General features: G+C 38.2%; 1 protein-coding gene across 10 annotated transcripts in view; it reads left to right on the plus strand.

Annotated features, from left to right (window-relative positions):
* Positions 1–26,633, plus strand: part of ARB2A (ARB2 cotranscriptional regulator A) — a 262,147-nt gene that overhangs the window by 167,643 nt on the left and 67,871 nt on the right. For 9 of the 10 annotated variants that reach the window (XM_069002274.1, XM_069002273.1, XM_069002270.1 and 6 more), the window contains 2 exons: positions 20,632–20,748; positions 23,813–23,897. In XM_069002274.1, the coding sequence (XP_068858375.1) occupies positions 20,632–20,748; positions 23,813–23,897 (202 nt within the window). Of the gene's footprint in view, positions 1–16,398; positions 16,765–20,631; positions 20,749–23,812; positions 23,898–26,633 lie in introns of those variants that run through there. The other variant, XM_069002279.1, reaches the window with a different exon arrangement.

The following is a 26,633-nucleotide window of genomic DNA, read 5'->3' on the forward strand; positions in this document are numbered from 1 at the left end:
CAGTTTCAGTTTTGTAAAAGAAAGACTGGGATATGATTGTTTATAATTAAATTAAAATGAAGGAAAGAAATCTAATCTTTTACTTCAGTTAGGAATAGTCTCTGGGAAAAAACATATCCATAAAATGCATTGTGCTGTTAAACAAAGTAGATGCCTTAGAAAAACGTGATGAAGATACATGTAGGTACTTCCAGACTTTCAGATACTCTGGATGGATGTTGCAGAGTGAGCTTTTTCTCGGCAGATATTTGCAGCCCCAATTGATGATCTGGATGTGTTGAAATAAGTGTTTTGAATGAGTTCTAATAATTGCTTGATTGCTGGGCATCAGGAATGCAGACAAGTCCTTTTACTCACTCTGAGTAAAATAGAACAGCACAATGTAAAAACTGATATTTTTAAGTTTTCCTGCTTTCCACAACAAAAAGTGACAATTTTCTGATGCAGGGCTGATAAAGAATGGAATTTCAGAGTCTGTGGTAATTTCAAAGTCTGTAGGTTTGGCTTTTGGTTTGTTTTTGGTTTTTGGTTTTTTTTTTTGTTTGTAAAACTGGTATTTAGAGCCTGAAAAATTTACAGAGGACTTTGAAGTGTCATTTCTCTCCCGTGCCACTGAGACATTTTCATTTTACAAGCACATTACTGAAGTTAAGAAGTAGTTCTGTGCTGTTTTGTTAGAGAGACCTTTTCAAAGTCCAGGTACTGCTAATGTGACAGATACCATGTAACAATTAAGAATGTTTTCTGCTGTTTCATTCCACCCTACATGAACGGTATGTATTTGGTATCTCCCCTCCGCTCAAAACCTCTTAATGATCTAACTGCCACACTTCTGTTACTCATGAGATACTCTGAGTGCATTTTATAAAAGTCACTGAACTTTATTTGTGCTTGATTTTTTTTGAGGTAAAATGAGGTGTTTAAATAACAAAGACTTGATCAAGAACTCCTCGACACTTGTGATATGGTGCAGCAATTGGAGGAGGGAATTGATAGAGCCTCCCTGTCTCACTCCAGAAATGCTAATTTTCTTCATTTTCTTACTTTGAGGAGAGGCTGCTCTGAGCATGATACAGGCTGCTTACCACCAGATTTACTGCAGTCATAGTTTTAGCCCTACTTACTGCTGAAAGGGTAATGGGTGTTGGTGTTCCTAACAATAGTGCATATAAAGACAAAACAATTAGAATCATCCTGCTCTGCAGACTCTAATGTTGCTTCCTAACATCTTTTTTTTTTTTTTCAGGAAAAAAAACCCAAAGTAATTGTCCTTCTTAAGTAGAGGATAAATCCTTCTTTTGGCTGGGCAAAACTGATTTTTATTGAATTGCATAGAAAATAGTGATGTTTTATTATTGACATTGCTTTGAATTGCACTTTATTTATCTGTACTTAATACTTTTTTATATTTTGTAATATTCTCCTAAGTAAAATCTAACTGAAGTTTTTACTGTAATTATGAACAAGTGCTACAGAAAAAAAAGAAATTTGAAATTTCAATGTCACTATATTTGGTAGATTCACATGAATTTGTGGAAAGGGATAGCAAGTCTATAGTTTGTAACGGCACAGAATTAAATTTAGTTATGTAATGCACATTCCTTGGGGTATCTTACTTGGAATTTAAAAAACCTATCTAGCTTCTGCTTCTCTTTCATACAGACTAAGATAACTTTTTGCAGCTTAAACAAATATTTCTGAATCAGGTAGCTCAGGAGACACATCCTGTAGGAAAAAGCATCCACCCATATTCAGTAAGCCAGGTGCGTACATGCCACAGTGTGCTGTTCTGTCATCTCCCTGCATAAATCTCACACAGCTCCACACAGGATTACACATTGTACATAGTACCAGTATAAAATTCATAATAAGTTTTAGCAGAATAATTTTCTATAGCATCAAAGACCTATTGATGCTGGTAATACAAGAGGTGTGTTTCAGTCCTTCCCTGCTTCGCCCTGACCTCTCACATATCAGCACACTCCCCTTCAATTACTCCTCTTCCACCCAGATATATCCCAAGTGGAACTTTTCCAGCCTGTCAGCAGCAAATGCTTGGTGCCTGCCCTCACACAGCAGCCTGCATCCATCCCTTTCCTCCCTTTTCTGCAAAGCCAGTGCACCCCAGCCACCTGCCTCAAACAGCAGAAGTGCCGAGGTCCCAAAAAAGCCTCCATTTTGATCATAACCCTCCTTGCAGTGCAAAGATAAAGAGTAATACTGAGGAGATGTCAGTCTTTGGGCTTCTCTTTTCTTTTGCTGGTGTCATTCATGCCACGCAGATGCCTGTGCGGGGCTGCGCCTTGTGCATGTGCTCCCTGTCCTCAAGCGAGCCGCGCGTGGCTTGCGCTCTGGGTAAATAACAGCTGCTTTTTTCTGCAAAATTAACTTCTGCCGGCCAGTCTAAAGTGTAACCTCCTATCACATTTTCTGCAGTACGTTGGCATCCTCAGGCACAAGGGGTGAAGTGTGCTATGGCAGGCAACCTCATCTTTCCTTCTGTTCCTTAAAATAGCTGTTAGCGTCTTTGTGTATGGCGGGAAAATAATACAAATTTTCTTAACATCTTTTATATCTAATTGCGTTTTTGCCTTCTGCCTCCCCAACTGTTTCATGCTGAGGTGAACCATGCTGGGGTTTGGGATGGGCTTGCCAGGTGGTAGCACCACCTCCTAAAAAGATATTTATTGATAATAGCCATAGGTGCAGCATCTTCTGTAAAATGCCGTTGAATTATTTTAGTTGCTATTGCTAACTTTTTCAGAATGCTAAGTTACTGCTAGAATCTTCCAAACAAAACCTTCCAAATTTTGATATTACACCTAAATTTGTATATTGCACTTAGAGATTTTAATGAATCTTACACAATCAAGTTTTATCAGCAATTTTGCCCTAATGGTTTTTTAAGGTGTCTAAATACATACTGTCATTCTGAACGTTGTGTTTCCAAGCATTTGTCTCTTGAACTAATAAATATTTGCTGCCTTCAAATTAAACAGGAGTCAATTTATAATGTGTGCTGTAATTTTTTTGTAAAAACCTAATTGTGTACCTTGCTTTCCAAAATGCAAGGATTGGAATAAATATCTACTAATGCTTTGAGTGGGAAAACAGTACAAACATCTTGTGATCTGAATATATTTATAAATAGTCACTTGCACTTTTTATGCAAATGAAATTGGGTAACTGTCAGGCTGCAATTTTTAAATTTTTTTTTTATACTATTAGAAGAGTGGCTTATTTGACACCTCATATAGATCTTTTTATATGTTTGAGGTTTTTTCTGTGAGCCTATAACTGGTACTGTCCTGTATTGTTCTTTTATACCTTTTGTCTTTGTTTCCTTATTTTATTGCCTATGCTTTATGGATGATGAGAATACTAATGAACATATGATGCATACCATCATTCACAAGATGAACAGATAGCTTACTCTCTTTGTGAAATGTTTATGCAGTAAAATGAAAAAATTAAACAAACCAAACATTGACTCCATTGTAATTTCAGCTTAAATAAAACACCTACTGAGGTTTTGTTGAATTTTCCCATCAGAGAGAAATTTTTGAGAGTTCTGGTAGATGATTTTTATATCCAAAGAGTAAAGTTTGAGGTAATTTGCTAGAAGGCATGAAAGTTATCTTACAAAATTCTTGATACTGGACCATAAAAAAGTCTAAATAGTTTTAACCTTCAATTAACAAAAAAGGGGGAGAAGATGTCAAAAGACAGGTTTAATTATAATTTCTGATGGGTTCAAAGCCTTATGGCTATGTTCTGGCCACTTCAGTTTAGCCATTCAGCCCGTGCTGCCCGTATTGTGTATTCAGCAGTTCCTGTTCGATGTCTTCACAGGGTGTGATTCTGCCGAGCTTTTTGACACCCATTTTCATGCATGGCCTGCTACTTTACCCTGAAATATCTTTTTTGCTGAGCTGCCTGAAACATTAAAGATGCCTTGAGCATGCCAGGCTCGGTGCATGTACATGTGTGCGTGCATACGTGTGCATACCCATGGGCACAGGATAATAAGTAAGTGCGCCGGTGGATGCATGTGTGCCGCTGTGCAGAAGTGCGGGGCGCCGTGCAGCAGCATCCCTGTGCGATGTCCTGCACCCGCACACAGCCCGCATCACTATGCAGGGGAGGGCGATGCTCCCTCTCCCGCAGGCAGTCCCCGTGATGCTGCGGGAGGGGGGGCGGGGGGGGTCTCGGCAGCCGGTGACACTAGAGGGCACTGCTTGTCCTCGGTTGCAGCTTCCTTCTGGGACAGCAAGGAGAATTAGGCTGAATTCCGTAATCTTACTTTAATTAACAATTCAGTTCTTATTAAGAAAGTCTAGGCTGTTTAATTCGTTGTTGTTTTGCTTTTAGCCTTGTGTTAATATCATGGATGGAGTCATCAGCACTTGCAAATAAATGCAGAATCAATTGTCCCATACAGTAACAATTTTATAAAAAAAACAACTTGAAATGTTATTCTTGGCAAAGCCAGAAGGCTGAATTTGCCCAGCGATGGGGTTTAGATCCCTTGCCAGCTGTGCTTCCAGCCAGCGAGATGCACGGTGTTAGAAATGCGTTAGGGAGAGTCTTGACAAGTTAGGGTGATTTATTTCAGCAAAGGTCAAGAGAAAGATAAGAAGATGAGAATAGGAAATTTAAAAGGCCCATCTTTGGTATGTGTAAAACATGTATCATTTACATTACCCTTGGAAAAATGTTTCTCAATTACAGAACACTAAATCACCTGAATTGCTGCTTCAAGTTTGAATGTTTCTTCCATTTATGCGTTCATTTATTTTGGATGAAATTACGAAAGAAGTGGAATAATCAGATTAATCAAGCTAATAAAACCAGGCATCATTTCAGAAACATCAGAAAGTTAATACGAAGTTTAGATGTCAAATCAATAACAACCAAGCTCAGTGTTAAGACACCAAGCACTGCTGTTAGCTTGCCCTTGTCCTCTGGAATTGGCAGAGCATTGTAAGGAGTGCTGTGTGCTGGCCAGGTTGGGAAATTTTCTTTCCTATGAAATTCCAACACTCAAGTTCAAGAAATGAAGTCCTATAGTTTAAAGCGCTGTTCATTGCTAAGCGGTGGGATAGGGCTGCATATTGGGGTAGGGCCCTATATGAAATCTTCTTTTTGTTATGTCTCCCTGGTATTTAGCCTGAATATTTCTTTCTGGTTGTTGACTTTGTGTAAATGTGAGTGTGTAAATATTCTCACACCAAGTATAAATAATTGTGTGGAGCTAGCAGCTGGATTGCCTGATTGCTGGAAATTACCTGTTAGTCAAGGTGATGGCTGCTTGGTGTAACTAAAGGTTTTTCCACATGTAAGTTCTAGGTTTAAGATGTTCGAAACATACTGATTGTCTTAAAAAGGATATGTAATTTTTTAATAAACTTCTAAAATACTGTTGTATCATCACCCTTAAAAAGCAAGCCAGTATAATAATAGGTTATGTTTTGTGCAGATTGAATTGTAAGTATTGTATTTTAGTCCCACATAAGTGCTTGGAAATGTTAAGGTGGTTTTGAACCCCTCTAGTTCTGAGCAATATCTTTTTAAACAGTGAGATGAGTATATGCATTTTTGAAAAATCCTCCTGGAAGTTACTGCACCATTCCAGAGGACATTGTAGCATGTTTCTTGTAAATGATGTATGAAATGTATGTACATGTATGATCATGTAGTAGTCTTGGACAGTCTGGCCGCCAACCCAATGTTTAGTAATAGATCTGTCATTTAAGAAGAGCGAGCATCACATAGTTTTGCTTTATCAGTTCATAAGCAAAAAGAAATAAAAAATATGTTTAATCAACAAGAGAGCATCTCTTTTCGCATTCACCAAATGGTAATTTGAAGGCTTATTTTGTGCGTACTAATGGTCTATAAGCAGTGAGATGCCAGAACTGCTTTAATAGGATTTTCCCACTCCTAGAAGGATTTTGCTTATGGCTATGAAAAGTTAATTTCAGATCCTGATACACTTGCATTAATTTTTGAGACATTAACTGAGTGTAGTACAGAAAAGAAAAACACGAACACCACACCACTATGATGTAGCTAATTGTTTATTACCTCCAACCAAAGAAGCATTGGTAATGTGCAGGCCACAGTGTCTGGAAAAAGAAAGAGGTAGGAAACTGACAGAAAAGGTCTCCCGGATTTCTTCTTGAGGGTCTTGAGAAAAGAGCTGAGGAAGAAAAGGAGAAACAATAGCTTCACCGTGTCCTAAAGGTGATACAAATGGGTCTTGGCATACTCGGAAGATCCTGTTTGTTCATTAAAATACTGTTTGACAATCAAACTATGGCATGTACCAAACCTTCCTGCTTCTGAGTGAGAAAACACATCGTTGTGGTTGTATGATTTATGTATGAGAAACAAATGATTTAGATGCTTATACGCACCATACTTCAGTAATGTGTCTATATTCTTTGGAGTATTTGCTGACAAAAGGAGCATGTTAGCTCTTCCTTTGCTAGTAAGGGATCTGTTGACTCCACAGCTATGTAAAAACCTCTCATCAGCACCTATTTTAATCAGCAAGAACTTTACTATAAATCATTATCAAAAAAAAGCATTGTGCTACGCTTTTATACCAATATATTTATTTTGAAATTAATAGGGAAAAATAATACAGAGCTTGTGCTTGAGATGGGCTAATAAGCGTGCCCATGAGACTTCCCTTTTCAAGCACTAAATGAAAGCTTTTGCATTGCTAACAGGCTACAAAAGTTGCTTAGGTAATAAGACTCCTTTTCTCTTATCAGTAAAAAAGAAAAGGGGAGGGATGGGATGGCTCAAGGGATTGGTAATCAGATTACAAAGTCTTTCACTTCTAGGTCACTGGTTCAAATCTGCCCCCTGTTTAGTAGTGACCAAAAGCTGTTCCCATCTGATGGCTTTTCAGTAGCCTTTGTGCAATTCATGAATGATCTATATCCAATGCCTGGTGAAAATCACTCCTAGCCATTGCTTTGGGAGTCTCAACTCAAACCCTTTAAGCAGGAATAAATGATTTGCTCATGCATTGAAGGGTTTAGTGGGTTTATATTTCAGAATAATTTTAATAAGTTAGCGGAGCAGTGCAGCTGAATTTGCACTGTAACAGCTGCTCTGGCCTACAGCTGCCACCGTCACTTTCCACTAGCATTGCTTCATAAAATGTTGTTACCAGCTTACTTAAGAATAGGACTGATGTGTCTTAATTTGAGCCACATGGTATCATTCCAATCTACTTTCATATGAGACTAGAATAGATAAAATAGTAATTGAAAAAAGAAGGAGAAGTAAAAGAAAATTACTAAATTTGTTCATTTTAGAAGAAATACCATACTTATTATAGTAAAATTGATTTTGACAGGTAGAGTGTGAAAACATTTTTATTGATGGTTTTAATGCTGCAGTAATGTTGTGGAAGCTGTGAGACTGCAACGTCAGTGGGTTCTCTGCTATATGTGACATAGACCACTATGGTGTGCTCAGATAAATGCTGGAATAGGTTTATAAATTGAAAACAAGGGAAAACAGAAGACTTCCCAGTGACTGAAAAGAAGTCCTTGCAAGTGTATGTTTTCTAGTGTTGCCTCTTACTGGTGCTTACTGCGTGGTAGTTGAATAATGGGCTTATAGACTTGGCTCATGTCAGCATTTTGAAGTGCTATTTTCCTTAAGGTAGGAGAAAGCTAGAGGACAGTTGCTATAAAGGGAATGTAATTTCCGGTTCATTAATATATGAACCTGAAATGAGGACTCTCTGCTATATGTACATTTCTGTGGAAATCACTGTGACAGTTTAGAGGTGTGTTTATGTCCAGAGGGATGCACACAACCCATTATAAAAGTATGACTTTTTCCTTAAAACCAGCTGAAGTATTTCTTTTGAGCCAGCAGGCAAGCCACACATATGCTGCAGCAGATTTTTGCAGTAGATTTTTTTGCACAGAACTAGGTATTTCATCAAACCTAAATGATATTTCATCAATACAAGTCTAATTGAATCAAATGAATCACATAAGCCACCTCCCTCGTAACTCACATAAACTTTGGAGTTTGCTCATAACACCTCAGTGTGGAAAAATTAAATACCTGGGCATGCCGAGCAAAGCTTGGTGGTACCAGCAAGTGGAATGCACATTTAGCACAGGGCCAGCACAGGTCTTTGCTCTCCCAAGAACACATCGTCAGATGTTGGGAGTGATCTGCCTAACATGCTTATAGCTTCACATTGAAAACCTAAGCCGGAAGATGCTGATGAAATCTGTGTACCAAGACACATGTTCATACCCATGTTTTGCAAGAACGGGTTGGGTGGGATTTACTGCCACTGTTTTCACACTTGGCTTTCAACAGCCAAGCTAGCTGGCCTGCAATGCAATGTCATCCCCTCTGGAAACTTCAGCAATTGCAGAAAAAGAAAATCCCAGGCAATGTATTTATGATCCAAAACACAACATTCTCTCCTATATCAGATGTCTCAGAGGTCTGTGGACTTGGAGCAACTGGTATGATGTCCCACCAGAAAGCACAGGCTATCCCAGCTACTCCAGAAGCCATGTGTCTCCATGTCCTAGCACCAGGGTGTTTTGTGGGCTGCTCATAATGTTGGGCTCAAGCTTACCTGCACCTGCATCTCTGGCCACATTTGCCAGAGGGAAGGGAGAGGAGTGGGATCTAAGTTTAGCAACACAAGTGGTGTGGGCAAAAAAACCTGCCAGTTTCATGGCGCTGTTGGGTCCAGGAGCACAGATTTGTAAGCCAAAGCCATTCATTTCAGAAGTTCACACAAAGGTGGGGAAAGAGGAAGGGAAATAACCTGAAAACATTGGCTGCACAACTTTGCTCCCTTTCGACAGGGAAAGGAACAGGTCTTGTTCTGGTGGTTTGGTCAGGGTGTGTTAGAAGTGGGCAGGTCTCATGATGGTTCAGCAGAGTGAGGTTTGCCTGTATTTCAAGGCGGTTGTGAGTTTAGTCATTAGTTTAGAAAATAATTTGGTTAAACTGAGAAAACCTCCCAGCAAAGTGTTTCTCCTGCTGTAGTGATGCTTCTTGTGAAGTTGAAAAGGACTCTTACAAAGCCATAAGTGCATACCGATATATTGAATGTGGTGTCTCTAAAGTTAAGAACTGATGCCCTCTGTTGGTACAACCCCCCCACAATGTGTGCAGAAGCCTTCAAGATGCTGTCACTGATGAATGGACTTACTTACTTAAGTACGAGAGATGTGAGTGTGATGTCGTCTTTATAAGAGGACAGACATGGATATTGAAGCTCCCAGAGATGGGAGCTGTGAACTGTATTTGGTCCAGTTACATGATGACTTTCAACCAATTGTGTGATAAGCCACATTGCTTATGGTAGTGGGTCACTCATCAGACCCCACTGTGCCTGCATAAGCTGAGGTGGTGGTGGTGCTGGTAGTGAAATAAAGAAATGCAAACTTATCCTGGTGTATTCCTTTACTGAAGAGGACTTTCAAGGAAAAGGAGCAGAAATAAAGCTTGCAGTTGCTTTCTGGTTTAGTGTTGTTTATGAACCTTATGAGATCAGAGGGTCATGGGGAGTATCTTGCTAGTGATGTATAATGGTTTGGAAATAAACACCAGGGATGGCTCCAGCTGCTTTTGATCTAACTAAATGGCTATTATGTATATTCTATTTAATTTATTTTAAAATTAGGCAAACAGCATACGGGAATGCCTCTCTGTGTGCTAGATGCTTAAACTTCCAACTGTGTGTTCAGGACCAAACAAAAGGAAAATGGTTCTCCTTCAAGGAGGTTATCATTCGGTAGATGTATAATAAAAAGCAGACATGAAATGCTGTGAGAAAAAGGGACTGACTTTCTACCTTATCCAATGATTTTAACATTTGAAATTTTTATTGAGGTGGCCTGAATATGTAGATTTCACTCTGTGAAATCTTTTGCTTTCCATATCTCTGAAATCTTTTCTTGGTGTGGGACTCCTTAAGTTGAAAATTATGAGCCCTTAGCTTACAAAGACAGGCAAGTAATTAAATCCTCAGCAAGCTTTTTTCAGAGTACGCTGGCCAGAAACTATGGAGAGTGTGTGCAGAAAGCTCAGTAGACATTGCTTTTACTTTACAGCAGGGGTGGCTGATCTTCATGGTCCCCTGGCATCCTGATGAACTCTCGTGGTCACGGGACAAAAGCTGACAATTTCTTCAGGTCCTACCTGGTGGACCAGACATTCAGTGTTGCAGCTCTGCCTGCTGTCTTGTCCTGCATTGGGAGGGGAGGGTTGCTCAGTGCTCTCCAGCTTGCCCATTGGTGTAGCCTGATTTCAGGACCCAACCAGTGTGGCCTGGCTGATACCTCCAGGAAATTCTGACTACCTGAGTGCAACCACCAGAGCCAGAGTCCAGTACAAAATTTTCAGGAGGACTTTTCTACTTCCTAACAATCTTGAAAGTAAGCATGCATTATTCTTAATAAGCCAGTTCCTCTTTGAGGTTTGTGAGTGCAAGAGTTTAGGTTATTTTACCGAAGAAGGACTGTGTGTGATGAATGAGTACCTTCCTACACGGGCAGCTGAGAATATTTGGTGCTTTTGTGCAGCATCCATTGTCCTCACACTTAGGCGCAGCACTCGTTATGCTAAGAAGTGGCAGTCCTTTTTCTTTTGTTGACTCATCTCTACCGGGCATCACTTCTCTGAGCAATGTCATCAGTACTGGAGGGTGATTTGCGGTGTTTAATGAGCAGGCTTATGCTGGGGGCAATGCAGAGCATAGTACGCATCATTTTCCCGGAGCATTAATAACAAGTAAGTTATGTGAGCAAGCTGATGACCAGGTTGGTCTGGCAGGATTACTGAGCAGGCCAGGAGGAGGAACACAGAAATACTTCATGGCAGTGGCACAGCATCCAAGACACCCACCATGTTTCTAAGTCCAGGGATGCTGAGGTGGAAGTTGTATGTTGCTGCAGTGCCATGGCTCTCCAGATGTGATGGACAGCAGGTCCATGCCCAATGTCTTTGAAGGGTGGAGAGTCTGAGCTTCCTTTACCAGTGAAGCTATGCCTGATGGCTACTGGCAGAGGACATGGACCAGACATCTAATTGTGAGTCTGTTCTGTACTCTGAATTGGAAGACCTTTTTCTGAATAATTTCTTTCATTAGTTTTTTATATTATGTAAAACTGTATTTTAGGTTGTTATACATCCTTTGTATGACCTTTTGTATGAGCCTTTGTATGATCCTTTGTGTCACAAAGCCTTTCAGCATATGATGTCTCTCCAAGGAGACTTGTTAGCCTTGCTGCTACTTTCCCGTCTCATGAGTGGGTGGAAAACCTTGTTGTTGGATATCTGATGGAATGTCTAATGACTGATAAAGAGGGCTGATAAAAAAATTATCCAGTATTTCTCCTGCTTTACTGTTTTTTCAGACTTTGAAGATGTCAGTCATGTACTGGGGTTGAAACTAGATGATGTCTAAGGTCCCTTCCAACCCAAACCATTCTATGATTCTAGGATATTTTGGTCTGCTTTGTGTAATTTGTGCTTCTGCCACACATGCACATAATTTTTTGGTGAAGGAGCATGTAAATGGCAGCAGCATTTTAGTGGGAAAGAAAGGGAAGCTGCTGCTCCTCTCTTTTGGCTGCTGCCTGCAATAACAAAGCATGATTTGTCATTCCCTAACCACGAAGAGCGTTACCTCCAAAAGTTTGTGTGACCTTAGAAGTTTCAGTTTATATACCCTCTTGCTTCAGAGACCTTACCTGTGGAGAACCTTTTCCCTTCTGAAGTTACTTAGAGGTTAGAAAAGTCGAAGCTGAGGTTTCAAAGGACAGGAAGAGTGTTGTCTTATCCTTTGGCTGAAGTGGAAATCCAGCTATGTTTAAATAACAAGGATGTCAGACTTCATGTCCACCTGTGAGGTGCTGAGCTTAACATTCAGTTTTTCTCATTTTCTGTTTGGTTGGGGGTTTTTTTAAGTCTGGCTTCCTAGTAAAAGTTAATATATAGGTTGATATGTTTGTGCATGTATGGTAAAACCAGGGCAACTTCCTAAATAAATGACCAGTCCTTGTTCAGACACAGCCAACATCTAGAAATCTGTGGAGGATTTGCCGTTATTGATGTCTCTCTCTTTCTCTAGGTATAAAATTAAATACAAAGAACCCTATTATTTCCTTGAAAAATGCACCAGCATGAGATTTCCATAAAACTGTAATGAAAGTTTTCCATGTACCATTCAAACAGAGGCAATGAAGAAGTAATGCCATTTTACTCTGCTGTATTTGATACTTAACATGTAAAAACAATTATTTACTTGATTGTTTCACATTCATTTCACTAATATGATTGTTCACTTGTACACTGAGTTCTGGATTTACACATTTATTGAAACATGAGAAAATAACTGCCATAACTTACTCCAGGCCATGTTTTTCATTAGATATAAACCATTACCTTTGTAATGGTATAATATCAAAACAAAACTCCAACTCCTTGTATAATTTCATTTTCAAGCCTTGTTTATTATTAGTTGTGTTACACACTGATTTTCAGGAGCTATTTATTTCAACTAATTTTTCATCTCAAAGATTCAAGATAACTGTATTTTATTTAACTTTATCTGAGTAAGAAAAATTCCAACAACCTACTTATTCTGGCTCAAGGCTTTTAGATGTATTTTAGATGCTTTCACCCCCATAATGCAAAAGAGGAACCCAACAAGATAGGCTGAGACTAAACAACTAGCTTTATTCATCCATTTTATATGCATACTGGGTTTTTAGATAGAGCAAAGCTGTCCACTGTAATTTAGAAGATGTTCAGCTCAAGCAAGTACCTTAGGAAGAACTTTTTTCTTATGTACAAAGGATTTATTTCTGTTCAGCTTTGCTGCCTAATCAATCTGAAATCAGCCAAAGTAACAATCACCAAGACATTGACCAGGCTCAAAGCCTTGGGGCTGAAAACAGTGGCAGTGTGGAGCCAGACTGGGAAGCAGACAACTGTCTCTGCCCTGGAGCAGTCACGTCCTTCAGATGGGTGGACCAGATGGCTGAGGTTGTTAGCAGCATCAACAGTCCAGCTTCTATCTGCTGCTGCCCTTCAGTGGAGCCCGTACAAGCTGTGAGCTACTGCAGAGCATCTGACAGGTGGCAACTGAAGGAGTCATCATAACTCAGTCATCTGCATCCCAAGACCCTGCTCCTCCCTGAAATGGAGCATCCCACAACTTCTGTCAACAGCAAGAAAACTAGTGGAATTTGAAAACTTAGTGCTATTTCCTCGCTGATAGGTCTCAGGCAGAGTTTGGCACTGCACTTTGATGGGTCACCTCTGATGAAATGTCAGCTGGGCAACACTGCTGGGGGTCAGCTGTGCACTGCTGCTCTTAAATGCTTGTAACTGTCTCTAATGGCTGCAAGATCAGTCTGAAAGTCTGGCACTCAACCTGCATTTACACAAGGAGATGTTCAAAATGATTAGCTTGTGGTTTGGCCATGCCCAGAGCTGATTAGGATTGTGAAAGTCCTTGTGAAAGCTGAGCCCAGGATAGCAAGCCTGGGGTAAGAGGCTGAGGACATTCCCAGTTTCAAGCAGAGACATTTCTGTTTCCTAGTCCATGTAGAACTTGACTTTTCTTAGTACTACAGCACCTCAAGCTTTCGGTCATGGGTCTAGATGGCTCCTGTTAGCGCTTAACAAAAATTTTGGGTTTCTTGTGTTGTGATTGGGTTTGCTTTGGATTTAATTTCTTTTATATTTTATTTCAATTTAATTTCTTCAATGGTAATTTTTTTTTTTTTTAGATTTTACTTTATTGTTTAATTTCAAACTAGGCATGGTACTCAAATAGCTGTCCACTGCTTCAGAAATCCAGATAAACCAAGAGAAAGTAAAGCTGTGACCTGCAGCCAATAAGGTTTTACTGGCAAAGAGTGGAAAAACCCTTGACCATCACAGCCAAGATAACTTTGTTAACAAAATCGCCAGGGCAGGTTTTGCCTAGCTACAGTAATAGAGGAATGGTCTTGCTGTCTGAGTTCATGTCATTTGGAGAGCTGATACAGCCTCCTGCCAGAAAACCTCCTGCATCCCTATTTAGAGGATCCTGCTTACACAGCTGAGTGGTAAAGCCAGAGCAGAAAAGGATCTGCTGTGCTGGAGTTTTAGTGTGATCAGGTGCTCACACTGTCTTGAATTACCCAAATCCAAATTAACTGTGAGTACAAAATGAAATAGTTTAGTGAACTATGTGATTTTGCAAGTATGATTTTCCTGGGGCTCATTTATTTGCAGTGTACATACCCAAACTATGTTTTAACAAACTAGCCTGAGTATCAGATGCCCCTCAGTGTTACTTGTGCCAAGTACTGCACATGGTGATGTTGGACACTTTCTGGCAGCTTAAACTGACCCTTGCGGAGCTCCACTTTTTTAAGGCCAGACTGTTTTTTATGTCATATATTAGACACAAGCCAACAGCTAGCTGCTACTATCAGCAACATAGGAACATTAACACTTACATTGATCAGGTTTCACATTCTGTACCTGGATAGGAGATGGGTAGAAGCTGTTGACCCTTCAAAACCTGATTTTCATGCCAATGAGATTTTCCCAGTTGGAACCTCCAGTCTTGGGACAGCAGAGTCCAGCTGTTAGGAGGGAGTCCCAGCTGTCTGACTCCAGGTAGACTCAGCTGCTCCAAACCTCTTTTCTGATCATCACTGCAGTTCTTGCAGTAGTGCAAAGGCAAGTGTCTCGGCAACCTTCATTGCTGAAATGGTGCAGTAAAAAAGGGATTCGTTTCTGTTTGCTTTGGTTGAATTTCTCATGGGAGAGAGCTTCACCAAACCCTCTTGTCTAATGTCCATTTTTCGTCTGCAAGGAAGTTATCTGCAGAATGCCAACATTTTGTACACCAGACAGTGGAGGATGTCCCTGCCACCAGCTTGTTTTGGATTGGTCTGCTGTGGGCAATTCAAAGATTTTTATCCCCATGGTACCATACCGATTTATGTTATGCGATGGGCTTTCTGTTGAACTGCTGTGCTTGGTTTATGCTAGACAAATTGCTGGGAGATTTGTGAGGCGAGCCAGCATTCCTAACCATAGCCCTGCCACACCTAAACCACCTGTGTTTGGGAAGTTGGTGTTACCCTCATTATTATAGGTCCTCAAAGACTTTTCTCTCTTAAGCTCCCTGTTGTGACACACTAGGGTCAAGAGAACAGGACAATTGCATTATTAAGTTTAAAGTTTTAATAAAGCTAAAGCCTGAGGCTTTTATACAAGAGAACCGTGAATTTTGTTTGTAACGTTCAAAAATATACCACCAAAATTCTGCGTACAAGGTTTTTGTAGTTGTTGGGGTTTTTTACTGAGCTATGTGTAAGGGAGATGACTTTTTAAACCTTGAGCTATTTTTTATTAAAATATTTTTCTAATCATGATTGATTTTATGAACTTACAGCCCTAATGTAAGGGGGAAATTTTGAGTAGAGGTTCTGCAAGAGAAATTGGTTTACATTGTGAACTTTGACAAGTCCTAGACTCCAGATGCTGTAAAGCAATCTGTTCTAATATGTTTGTGCAATATTATTACTGTTGCAGTGTGATTTATTGCTGTAGAAAAGTATCACAGTTATAGGGGTAACATCCAATGGATCTTTGACCAAGATATCAGAAAGTACTATTGTCGTTCTCTAATTGTATTTTTGAAGGTATTTTCTTTTGCCGTTTAAAAACTGATGTGTGTCAGAGGCTTTGTCTGCTGCAATTAGGGATTTTACTACATCTGCAAATTCACTTAGGGGAGTTAATTGTTGTTGCTAATAGAAAATGATAACTGGTAGAACTTTGGATTGTTTATTATATTTGCTTTGTGCTGTTTGAACATAGTTGCCCAGCAATTCTAATTCCTAATGAATAATATTTTATGAGGGCTTGGGAATCTAATTCTATTTTAAGATGTGCTGAAAATCGAGAGTATTTCAGAAATTCAGGAAGCAGTGAAATTTTGTTCAGGAAGCAGTGAAAGGTCTTACAAATGCCAGACCAACAAACTTGCACTACAGAATACAGAATTCCATATTTCCTGGAGGAGTTTTTCATAACTGAGGAGAGGCTCAGGTGCTGCCAGGCAGACAGACCAGTTACTTGGTTTGTATGGGACTGAGTGAAATGATGGTTGAAGAAGATGTTGGTTTTCCGTAGACTTGTAACAAGCAAATTACAAGGAGAGCATATGAAGGTGCCAAAAGGGAATCTGCACGCCTTTCCAGAAGAAAGTAAAAATTGCCCTCTTGCACACTATTCCTATCATGTGATTTCTTCTCTCATCTACCGTTGCTTTTACAAATATTTCAGTGTCCAACTGATGCTGTTTTGATCCACCAGAATTTCTACTGCAAATTCATTCCACTTCTGGAAACCAGTGAGGACTTTTGGACAGGGACTTCCAGTTGTTTCCTCTGGAAAGAATTCTGCTTGAAGATGCCAAATGTCTTACGGGTCTCAAACCCGTAAGTATGATGCAACTGGATACAATGGAGGTCTTGCATCAAAATTACGTTGCTCCAAGTCAAATGCTTGTTGTCAACAACTGAATTGCAGTGGAAGATGAAGAAAGTAGCTGAAAGGTTTATTTCAAAACTTCAAGAGAAATTAAAATTTGGATGTGTTTTTAATTCATTTTTAATTCATTTTTCCTCATTCCTAATTACAAACAACTCAGAAGAGTAAATATTCCCTAAATATGAAGTTATGGTTGTTGATTTAATTGTATGAACCTGCAAAAATAAAAGCCTGTAAAAAATAAAATAATATTTTAACTTTAACTTTTCTCAGAAGTTTGAATTTTTACCTGTTTTAAATGTTGGAATAGGTATAAAGGGTATGGACTCAATGTTTCAGGGATTTACTCCCACAGGCCATTTACCTAAAGTCTAACTGGCACTTTCATGGACTTTCATGTTTGCAGGATCAGACCTTTGAGTCCTCTTCTAACACACTGAGGCTTCAATTTGCTGGGAGTATTATGCTATAAAATATATACCAAAGGCACATTTCATCATCTATTCTAACTATGTATGCATGCTAAATATACTGCATATCTATTATATGTGTGAAGCTATGTTTTATTTACACATGCTACAGATAACACAGGCATCAACCTTTTTGTGTTACAATGTTAGGATAACTGTATACTATAAACTTGCAGATAGATTGGCAGTAGAATACTTACTAAGTTGAGCAATAAATGAGTAATTATTATGTATGAACTTAAGGAATGCATTTTTGGGAGTTTCAGCTTCTTCCTTATGTAACTGTTAGAGCTGAATACTTCTGCAACTAGATAACAGACATTTTCCCTTCCAAAGTGAAGGAACAAATTTTCAACCACTAGGATAAAGAGGACTTTCAAAAGGATGCTTTCTAACTTGTTGCAAGGAAAACTGGTCTACAACTTGTCATTCTAAGGGAATCAAATATATAGTGTTGGTATATGGTTAGTAAGCTACAAAATCAAACATTTCTATTACTGCAAGAAGGAACACAAGAAAAAAGATAAAATGGAAATGCCTGAAGAGAGAAGATTATTGGGAAAGTCTAGAGGACCCAGAATAGTGAGTGATGCAGTAATATATGAGAATGAGAACAGAGAAGTGCTAGTTTACCTGCTTCTGATTCCAATAAATTATTGGAAGAAGGAGTAAGGGGAGGGTGAGCCATCCAATGATGAGGTTCACAGAGAGATGTCTTCCTGCAAAATCTGTTCAGCTAAGAATAATTTAAGATTTTTAAATGGACACTGAGCAGGAAAATAAGTAATTTCTAGGCTGTGAGAACTTTCTGTCTGTGGAATTTACTGATGTACAAGGAGTATAAGGCATAAATGAACTTCAGACAAAATCCTTAGGTCTTTGTTTGCTTCAGTAAAAAACATCATTATTCTGAAGAAAAATATCTAATTTTTAGTATTTTTTAGTAGACTGTGGTCTATTAAATATCTTCAGTTTTAATGTGTCCACCTCGAAAGACTCTGCAGTCTGCATGGAATAAAGCAAGTAGTCCTGGCAAATGTAAATCATGCATCCCATAGTATCTTTCCCGTGGAATTTAGAACAACTTCCAAGTTGCATCAAATTTGAGTGGTAGCTGGATGCTACATCTTTGTTTAAAGTCAATCTACTTTATCTTTACAATTTTATTCCACTCATTTCATTTTTAAAATTTATCTTAATTCAAAACTAGTTTTAGAAGAGATGAGTATGTTCTGTGACCTATCAATCCATTGAATCTGAAGCATTTACTGAGTATTGAAGCATCTGTGCCCAAAACCACACAGACTTCTTGTATCTTCTTTCAGGGTAAATTATCAACCCTGATAAGAGGGTCTGCTGCTTGAGCTTAACCTGGATCTGTTCTCCTTGATTATTATTATCAGTGGATGTCCCATTGTAGCAAGGAACTTCAGCTGCTCTGATACAAGCAAAAGTGTCCTCAGTTTGACATGCTCTGCGGTGACATTTCTGTGTCACTGAAACATGGACACGTTAGACTTCTTGTTTAAGGGAAGGTTATACCCTTGATCCTTTCCCCACTTGATGTGTTGTTTTTGTCTATTTCTTTCTAAGTTGGCTCAGAAGGGCATGGATGCCTACCAAAACTTTTTTCTTCTGGGCTGGATGTTAAGAAATCTGTGAGTGAAGCTCAGTTAATCCTTTTGATCCCTCTTTGCTGCTGCATCCATGAGACCTTATCCTAACCCTAGCACTGTGGCTGAGTTATCAAAAAACATCTCATTGTCAGCCTCAGTCTCTTTGCTGATCTTTGTGAAGAGAATACAATTCTGCAGGCATCCACAAAGCTGAATGGCAAGCACCAGGAGCATGTTGGGTATTGCATATTATTTCCTATATATCATACATGACCTGAAAAGCAAGGACTGCATGTACCATATGAAGAAAGAGTAGAAAGAGATGGTGATCAATAGCTGCCAGTTCTTACATGTGCATAGGGAAATTGAGAATAGCAAACCTGAGCTAGGTCTGGAAAGGAAAAAGGGAACTGCACCTTTGTATTTTCTTGTGATTTGAAGAAAAAGGTGATGTTCTAAGATGAACTGGGTGGCTAGTTTTCGAAGCAGAAACATGGGACACAGCAGCTTGAGAAAAAAACTGCTTTTCCAAAGCAGAGCATATTTTTTATCTTTGCTGGTCATTAGAAGTGCTTCTGAATACCAGCCCTTCATGGAGGAAGTCATGCTGGAATACCCTGAGCTGGTGATGATTTTAAACTTCACACCCAGCGTGTAATAACTCTGAATAATTGGTAGGTATGTGGGCTTCAAGGGCAGTGGTATTTTTGCACCTTTGCCTGTTTAATCACAGTGTTTTGTGGAAGACAGTGCAGCCGAATGAGTGCTAGAATGCACTGCACAGGAACAGGAATATTAGTACACATGGTGTGTTTCAAAAACTTATTCAATGTACAGCAGGGTTTAAAGTGAGTTAGGTGTGTGTGGCTGACAGGTCTTGTTTTTAGATACTTCTCTTTCAAAAAACTTTTTTTTTTTGGTAGGGTTTTGGAGTCATTCTTATGGCAAGGACATGGAACAGTGGGTTCAGAGGTACAGTCTGTGTGCTGATAAGCAGTTAATAGAGCATGAAGAAGGAATGCCTGATTTTAGAAATGTGATATGTGTTACATTTATACAAAGGGAAGCTTAAAAAAACCATTAACTTTATTGCAGCATACACAGTGATAATGACACCAGTTGTGAAATTCGGGTTTTATAAGTATAATTTATTATGCTTTCTTTGATCCAGTGTTACAAATTAGGATCACTCATGTCAGGAGATTAAAACCTTTTTGTCTCTCTTTGATATCAAACTATTCTTCCCAGTACCTTTTATCTTGCATAGCAGTGCTGAATTCCACAGCATCTTTGTCAGCTCGCTTGTGTTATTTGCAGCAATCATTTAATTTGTTTTAGAACTGATATTATTTAGTCATACTGTCATTTGCAACAACAGAGGCTCTTTAATATCCTAAAAATGTTGAGAGGCTTTGGTGTTAGCTGAGTAAGCATATGAATAAGAGAGAAGAGAGAAGAATTTTGGGACCATGGTGAGCGTGCAAGATAGCTAAATTGGATAGAAAAAGAAAAAAACCCATACAAGTCAAAGTGAGATTGTACATCAGAAAAACTACAGCAATCTACTGAAAATTAGTAGATGATAGTCATAAGAACCTTACAGTGAACCACAGGTACCAGCTTCCCTGAAGAACTGAAATAGGAACTTGGAGAAGCTTGTAAAAGGTGTCCTCAGGGAATCTTCCATTTTTTCACTATGACACCTTTAATCCTAGAATTGTCAAGCCACATGGAAAATAATATGACTGAATAGTTCAGTCAGTTAAAAGTTAGTATTATTATTTTTTATCAAAAATAATAGGTGTTTCTGTTTTTCTGGACCCGTTAGGAATTGTATAAACTTTAAAACAAGTGAAGTGAAGTATTGAATCTGTATTGCTGTTTCTTTTTTCATTTAAGATCGTTATCTCTGACTAAGCAGTCTCTATTCAATAAAAGGAATTAATTTAAATACCATATTTTTTTAACAGATGATTCAACGAGAGGCAGAAGTAAAGAATAGGGTAACTGCCGTGGCGTTGACAGACTCTGTTCACAATGTGTGGCATCAAGAAGTTGGGAAAACTATTCGAGAGTGGATGAGAGAGGTAAGGCCATGTTTTTTTAAAGAATTTGAGTATATACATCTGTATATGGCTGAGTAAACATGTCTGGGTGTGAAAGACAGCATATTACGGGACAGTGGAAATCGTGTATCCATACCAGCCACTAAAATAACCGAGGTTAAAGCCATTTCCAAGTTAGCAGTCAAAATAAGAAGCACCAAGTCCAATGTTTCTTCACAGCAAAATAGAGACATGACAAGGCAGCCCATGCAGTGCCTGATACCTGGAGCAAAGTCCTGGGTGCACTCTGTGGTACTGGTTTGACCTGGCAATGGTGGAAAATCCCCTTTAAGCTCTTCATGACTCAGTTTGATGCTTTGCAGAACTGGCAAAATAACCTTTCTCTCAGCAGCTTTTTGATATGTATTTACTCCTGTAGCACTTGGAAGCTCTTATACTCAGGGATGGGGCTGCTGAGATTTTAAAACTCGTATTTTTAGAGTGTGACCAACTAAACTACTGTTCATGAGTCTCATCCTCACCAGATCAGGCTCATCTCTGTGTTTTGTGCATTCCCATGGCAGAACACTAAAACATAGCTGCACAGAGTGAATTTAAACTAGTCACATCCTGAGCTTTCTGTTAGACTTGACTTTTTCTCATGGATTTAGTGAAACTTTGTGTAAAGAGTGCCTATTCCTGTCTTAACCTTAAAGTTTTATAGGCCGCAACTGATGGGAATAGAGGATCACCTGGGATGCAGCCTGACAGCTCTGACTTAAGTGTTAAAAATATAAAGAATGGTAACCCCTACAGGCTCTGTCAGAGAAATCCCCATTTTCTTTAAGGGAAATCAAAACCTTAAAATATGTGTTATGTAGTAAAACTGAAATTTTAAATCCTGTAATTTGAATCTGACAACTCCATTTTTCTTTAAGCATTTAGTCTGAATAAGAAAAGTGCATTACCTTTAATTTCATTTGCAGAAAGTAGATGTTAAAGAATAAGTTAAATGATTAATGGCCTAAAAAGTGGATGGAGTGTCATAACTTACATTAGCATTAAAAATCTCCTATAAGAAAGAAGAATTTTACATATGTGAAATGTGGCTGAGTGGTATTAAGACTAGCATATCACCTGGATATCTCTTACTTTAATCAGGTTTAAGGCTAGTGGTAAAATGAATAATAATTAAAATATACACCTAATCGCTGCCTGTCTGTAGGGCTAATTGCTGTCATTGAAAGAATGAATTGTTAAAATAAAGTAATTCTTCATCAGAGCTATCTCTCCTGTATCACTGGTGGCCTATTTTTAGTACCTATAGAAGTCATGATTTTTGAATTTATTAGGAGCTGTGATGAATGATAAAACAAATCATCCATTTACATATCTTGACACTGCTTTCGAGAATACTTATTTCTTACAGGCAAGTGTCACATTGTATATAAAAGCTAGTTAATTGTGTGCTAATCTTCTGTATTATCTCCAGCTCTCTGATGTAGTGTTCTATCAGTAGTTAATATTAATTTTACTTATTTCAAATGATTGTAATACTTCATAAAAATTCTACTTCTTTTGTAATTTCTACCACCTTACACTTGCAATTTCACATTCAGCTGTTAATTAAAATTTCACATGCAAATCATAAAATTATAATGCTTTACTACTTTAAACCTTAAAACCTTTGTGAAATACTTCCATTTTAACAGTTTTTTACTAAATATGTTATATTACTGGATAGTGTGTTTGTTTTTTTCTTTTTCCATTGAGTTCAATAGTTTCATTGATCTACTGTTTCTTACAAAAATCTGCCATGCTTTGTGAACTTCACTTTCTAATCTCATACAGCAACCCTTCCTTTATGTTGTCCCTGCTCTCCCTGGTCCCAGAACAGTAGGGTTGCCTTGACAAATCTATTCAAAAGCCATTCCTCGCCCTTTATTGGTGGGGACTGAAGCCTTTGAAATTCTCTCCTCACTGCAACACAGCTGACATCTTCTTCCAGACAGAATGAATTAAGGAAATACAATAAGATACTTGATCTACCAGTCAAGGATCTTTCCACAGTGAGGACGGACTCCACGGTACACAACTAGGGCAGCAAGCATCTACAAATACACAATACATGCTGTTTACCAGAAAGAGAAATTATCCATTTTTACTATCGTGACTGATGGCATGATTTTTTTAGAAATCTGTATGAAAATTGATTGGTCTTTTCAAAAAGTTGTGTGGTTTTTTTACCTCTTCCCCTTAATGGAGTTAGTCAGGTTTTCAGAAAGGAGAAACTCAGATTTTTAATAGAGCAAGCAATGTAAATCTTGTTGTTCAGCTGGCAATCTTATTAAAAATGTATTTGCTTTATAATTAAATCTTCAATTCAGTAAATTTGGTGTAGTTTTAGCATATTTTATTAAAATCATATTATCTAATACTTCAGTTTATAGACTACTCTGAATAGATAGCATTTGTAGCAAAACATTTAGGAAATTCATGGCAAATTCATCCTACTCAAAGGTTCAGGAATGAAAAGTAAATGTAAAGACCTCCTGAATATAACTCCCCAGAGACCAGTATTTGCCTTTTTTTTTAATGTTCATGCACCTTCATTTCAGCTATATTGCCAATTACTTGAATACTAACCTGCTATCTTGACGGCTTTTAAACATTCTTTCCACAGTGTGCTCTCAAAACACCCCGAAAAATTCTGATTTTGTTATGTTAGCAAATGAGCAGGCTCAGTGTTTATATCAACACCAACTAGGAAAAGCTGAAAGTGTGTGGTGGGTAGTTCAGCCTCTTGTTGGTCCAAACACCTACTCAAGTCCACTGGCTCTCAAAGTAGCACTTAAAAGACATGCTAATTCAGAACATTACAAATCTCCTGAATTATGGTCTTACTCTACTTACTTAGTGTGAAACTACACTATTTCATCGTCAGTAAGGGTAAGTTAGTGTAGGGTACTGTCTAGTCACTATGGGGACTGCTATGTAAATTAGTTTGAGTATTTTGATGTGATCATTTTCCTTACTTGCAACACCGGTGTTTATTTTTGCTCTGAGTTTTTGGCTTATCCCAAGAATTGCCTGCCTGCTCTTACAGAACTGCTGTAACTGGGTGTCCAGCTCCGAGCCCCTGGACACATCCGTGGAGTCCATGCTGCCAGACTGTCCCCGTGTCTCTGCAGGTACATCCATTTGTTTGCAGTAAGCCAGTGTATGTGTTTATGCCCAGAAGCAGCTTGTTAATTTTAAAATGCATTTTAACCCTTCTTCAGCAAGATGTGACTGAAAGCATATGACTGCTGCTGTTTTATGCAGCCCACTCTTACTCTTTTTTTTTTGCTTTGTGTGGGATTTAAATTCTCTTGTCTACTTGTTGCTTGAATTTTTCTAGTCTTCCTTTCTGTTTAAGTAATTGGTGACATTACATGTAGGAGTCTAAGAAAAATAATAGTGATAACAAGAACTGGGAAATTTATCATAGGGCCTTGAATAAATATCTAACTCTATGTAGGCAACAAGGTTTTGAAGAAGTACATAATGAAAGTTATGGTTAAAATAAATGAGACACTTTCCTGAATGCTGTTCAGTGGAAGTGTAGCTTACAAAGCAAATTATTTGCAGCATCCAATAATGTTGATGTGAGTTTTCTGTTGCTTTTTTAAAAAGCTATGTTTTTCATTAATGAATCATAATCATAAGAAGCACATGAAATAACAGAGACTTTCATTAAATGTGTGATAATTCCAGAAAGTAGATGTAGTTATCAATGTAAAAGGAAAATCTCCAATCTCTGTAGAAAAGTAATCTAAAATACATAAAGCAGTTACTGAACTTTCATGCTTGATTATCAGGTTTCCTAAAAGCCATAGGTAGCTTATCTCTGTAGAGTGTAAAACCAAGTTCAAAGGAAGACACAGCCTATACAATATTAATTTAAAAGCTGAAACAATATTTGACCTTGCTCTGTGGGATGCAGTTGTTTGGTTGACAAGTTAGTTTCATATCTGTCTGCATTTGTGAGGTTGTTAGTGAGACCTAGCCTTGCAGATGAAACTGAGTTTACTACAGGATATTTTTATGGTTTGGAAAATGTAGGTCTTTTTTTTTTTTGAGAGCTCACAACAACAAGAGACTTTAATTACATTTCTGCTATGGTTTGGGATCTCACCATGCAGATCCTCAGCTCTGTATAGAATTGACGTTGCTCTTTGGTGCTTTGGAAAATTATATATTACTGAAATTTTCGTAGATTCAACATCCATTTAGCAACTTTATGCTCTTTTAGGGGAGATTACCGCAGCTTAAAAGAAAAATATTGTTTTCAGGAGTGGAATTCTTTAAAATAGGATTAACTTCCAATCTCTGATGTGTCTGTTGCTGTTGTGAAAGACTACATGTAGAGGTCATTTCAGTCTGGTAAATTAGGGCTTGGATAGCAACTGGTCAGTATTTATTGTACACTGGCCAACACTGACATCAGAGCATCTCCCCTCTTTCTTTGTATTCATCTAATGTAAGTAATCTAAAAGGTATTATATAAAAGAAATCTTAAGTGTTACTTAAAAAGAAGACTGGTGCTTCATTAGAGCTGTAAATTAAAAGTCTTGATTTTACAGTTCTGTTGAAGATGGGTCACAGTGGCCTTAATGTTTCTGCACCACTTAATGAATTTCCAAGGTGCACAGAAGTGGTAGAAGAATTAATTTAAATTGGGTAGGATTTCAGCCAGTAAAAGTAGCATATTTGTATTTAGTGCAAACATTGAGATTAATTAAGATCACTAATGTTTTAGAAGTTCTCAACAGAGATTTTTTATAATGATTTCATGTAAGACAACTATTTGCAGGCTAATTCTTTGTAATATAAATGTAGTTTAAAATACTATAACTTTATGTGACTGCTCCTGAATTATCAGTTTGCTCACATGTTTTTGCCTGTATTTCTTGTAATCATTTTGTATATGAACAACTGTAAAACATGTACAGAGAACCAAGTGAATAATTCATACAGAGTCTTTATATGAGCAGTGGTATAAACCTACATTGGGGTAATATGTAATAAATTTATTAAATGCTACTAGATGTAGAAGCATTATTGTTTAATGTGAGAGATTTTATTTCATTCTTTTCTTGAGAATTACGGTACTGGAAGAGCCCACACTCAAATCCTGGCAGCACTGCCCTTGGTATTTCAATGAATGACAATGAGAGCAATCAGAACAGTGACAGATCTTTTCAAATAAAGCTTTTGCTGTAGAAAGATTCACTTCTATGCTTGGAAGCCCATCTTTTATCTCTGTTTGCACTGAAAATAAGTTCAGAAATAACTGCCTCATGGTCACATCTCTTGAGCCAGCTTTTCCAAAAAGGGTGTGTTATTCGACCATTCAGTATGCTGGGTTTTACAGGCAATCCTAGTTGGTGAGCAGTTCCTACTGCAGATTATCTCAGAGTCTCTTGCTTGCTTTTCCCTTAAAATCACTAGAGACAAAATAAATGACCATCAAACTGGAAAAATTACTTGGGTTTTTCCAGATAAAGTTGTTAAAGCTTTTGATTGAAGAATTATGAAGTAATTAAAATGTTTGCCATGACTGATTCATGTCTTACTTGATTACAGAAAGGAATGAATACACTTTAATAATTATTATTAAATAGTCATATAATTATAAATGTTGAAAGCCTGAGAACAACAATACAGAAAAAGCAAGCCATAATAAATCCATTGTCTGTTCTTGTGGCAAGAGGTACTTTGTGGGTCCCACCTTCATGGTCTTTCATCCACGTCTCAAGGATTTGGTGCATGCTGGTGTCATAGTTTAATATCTTCTGGCATCTTGTTGGTGACATGAACAGTGAGATTGAAGGCACCCTCAGCAAGTTTGTCAGCAGCATCAAGCTCTGTGCTGCAGCTGGCAT

This window comes from Aphelocoma coerulescens (assembly GCF_041296385.1).
Source record: "Aphelocoma coerulescens isolate FSJ_1873_10779 chromosome Z unlocalized genomic scaffold, UR_Acoe_1.0 ChrZ, whole genome shotgun sequence".
In the NCBI taxonomy this organism is placed as follows: domain Eukaryota; kingdom Metazoa; phylum Chordata; class Aves; order Passeriformes; family Corvidae; genus Aphelocoma; species Aphelocoma coerulescens.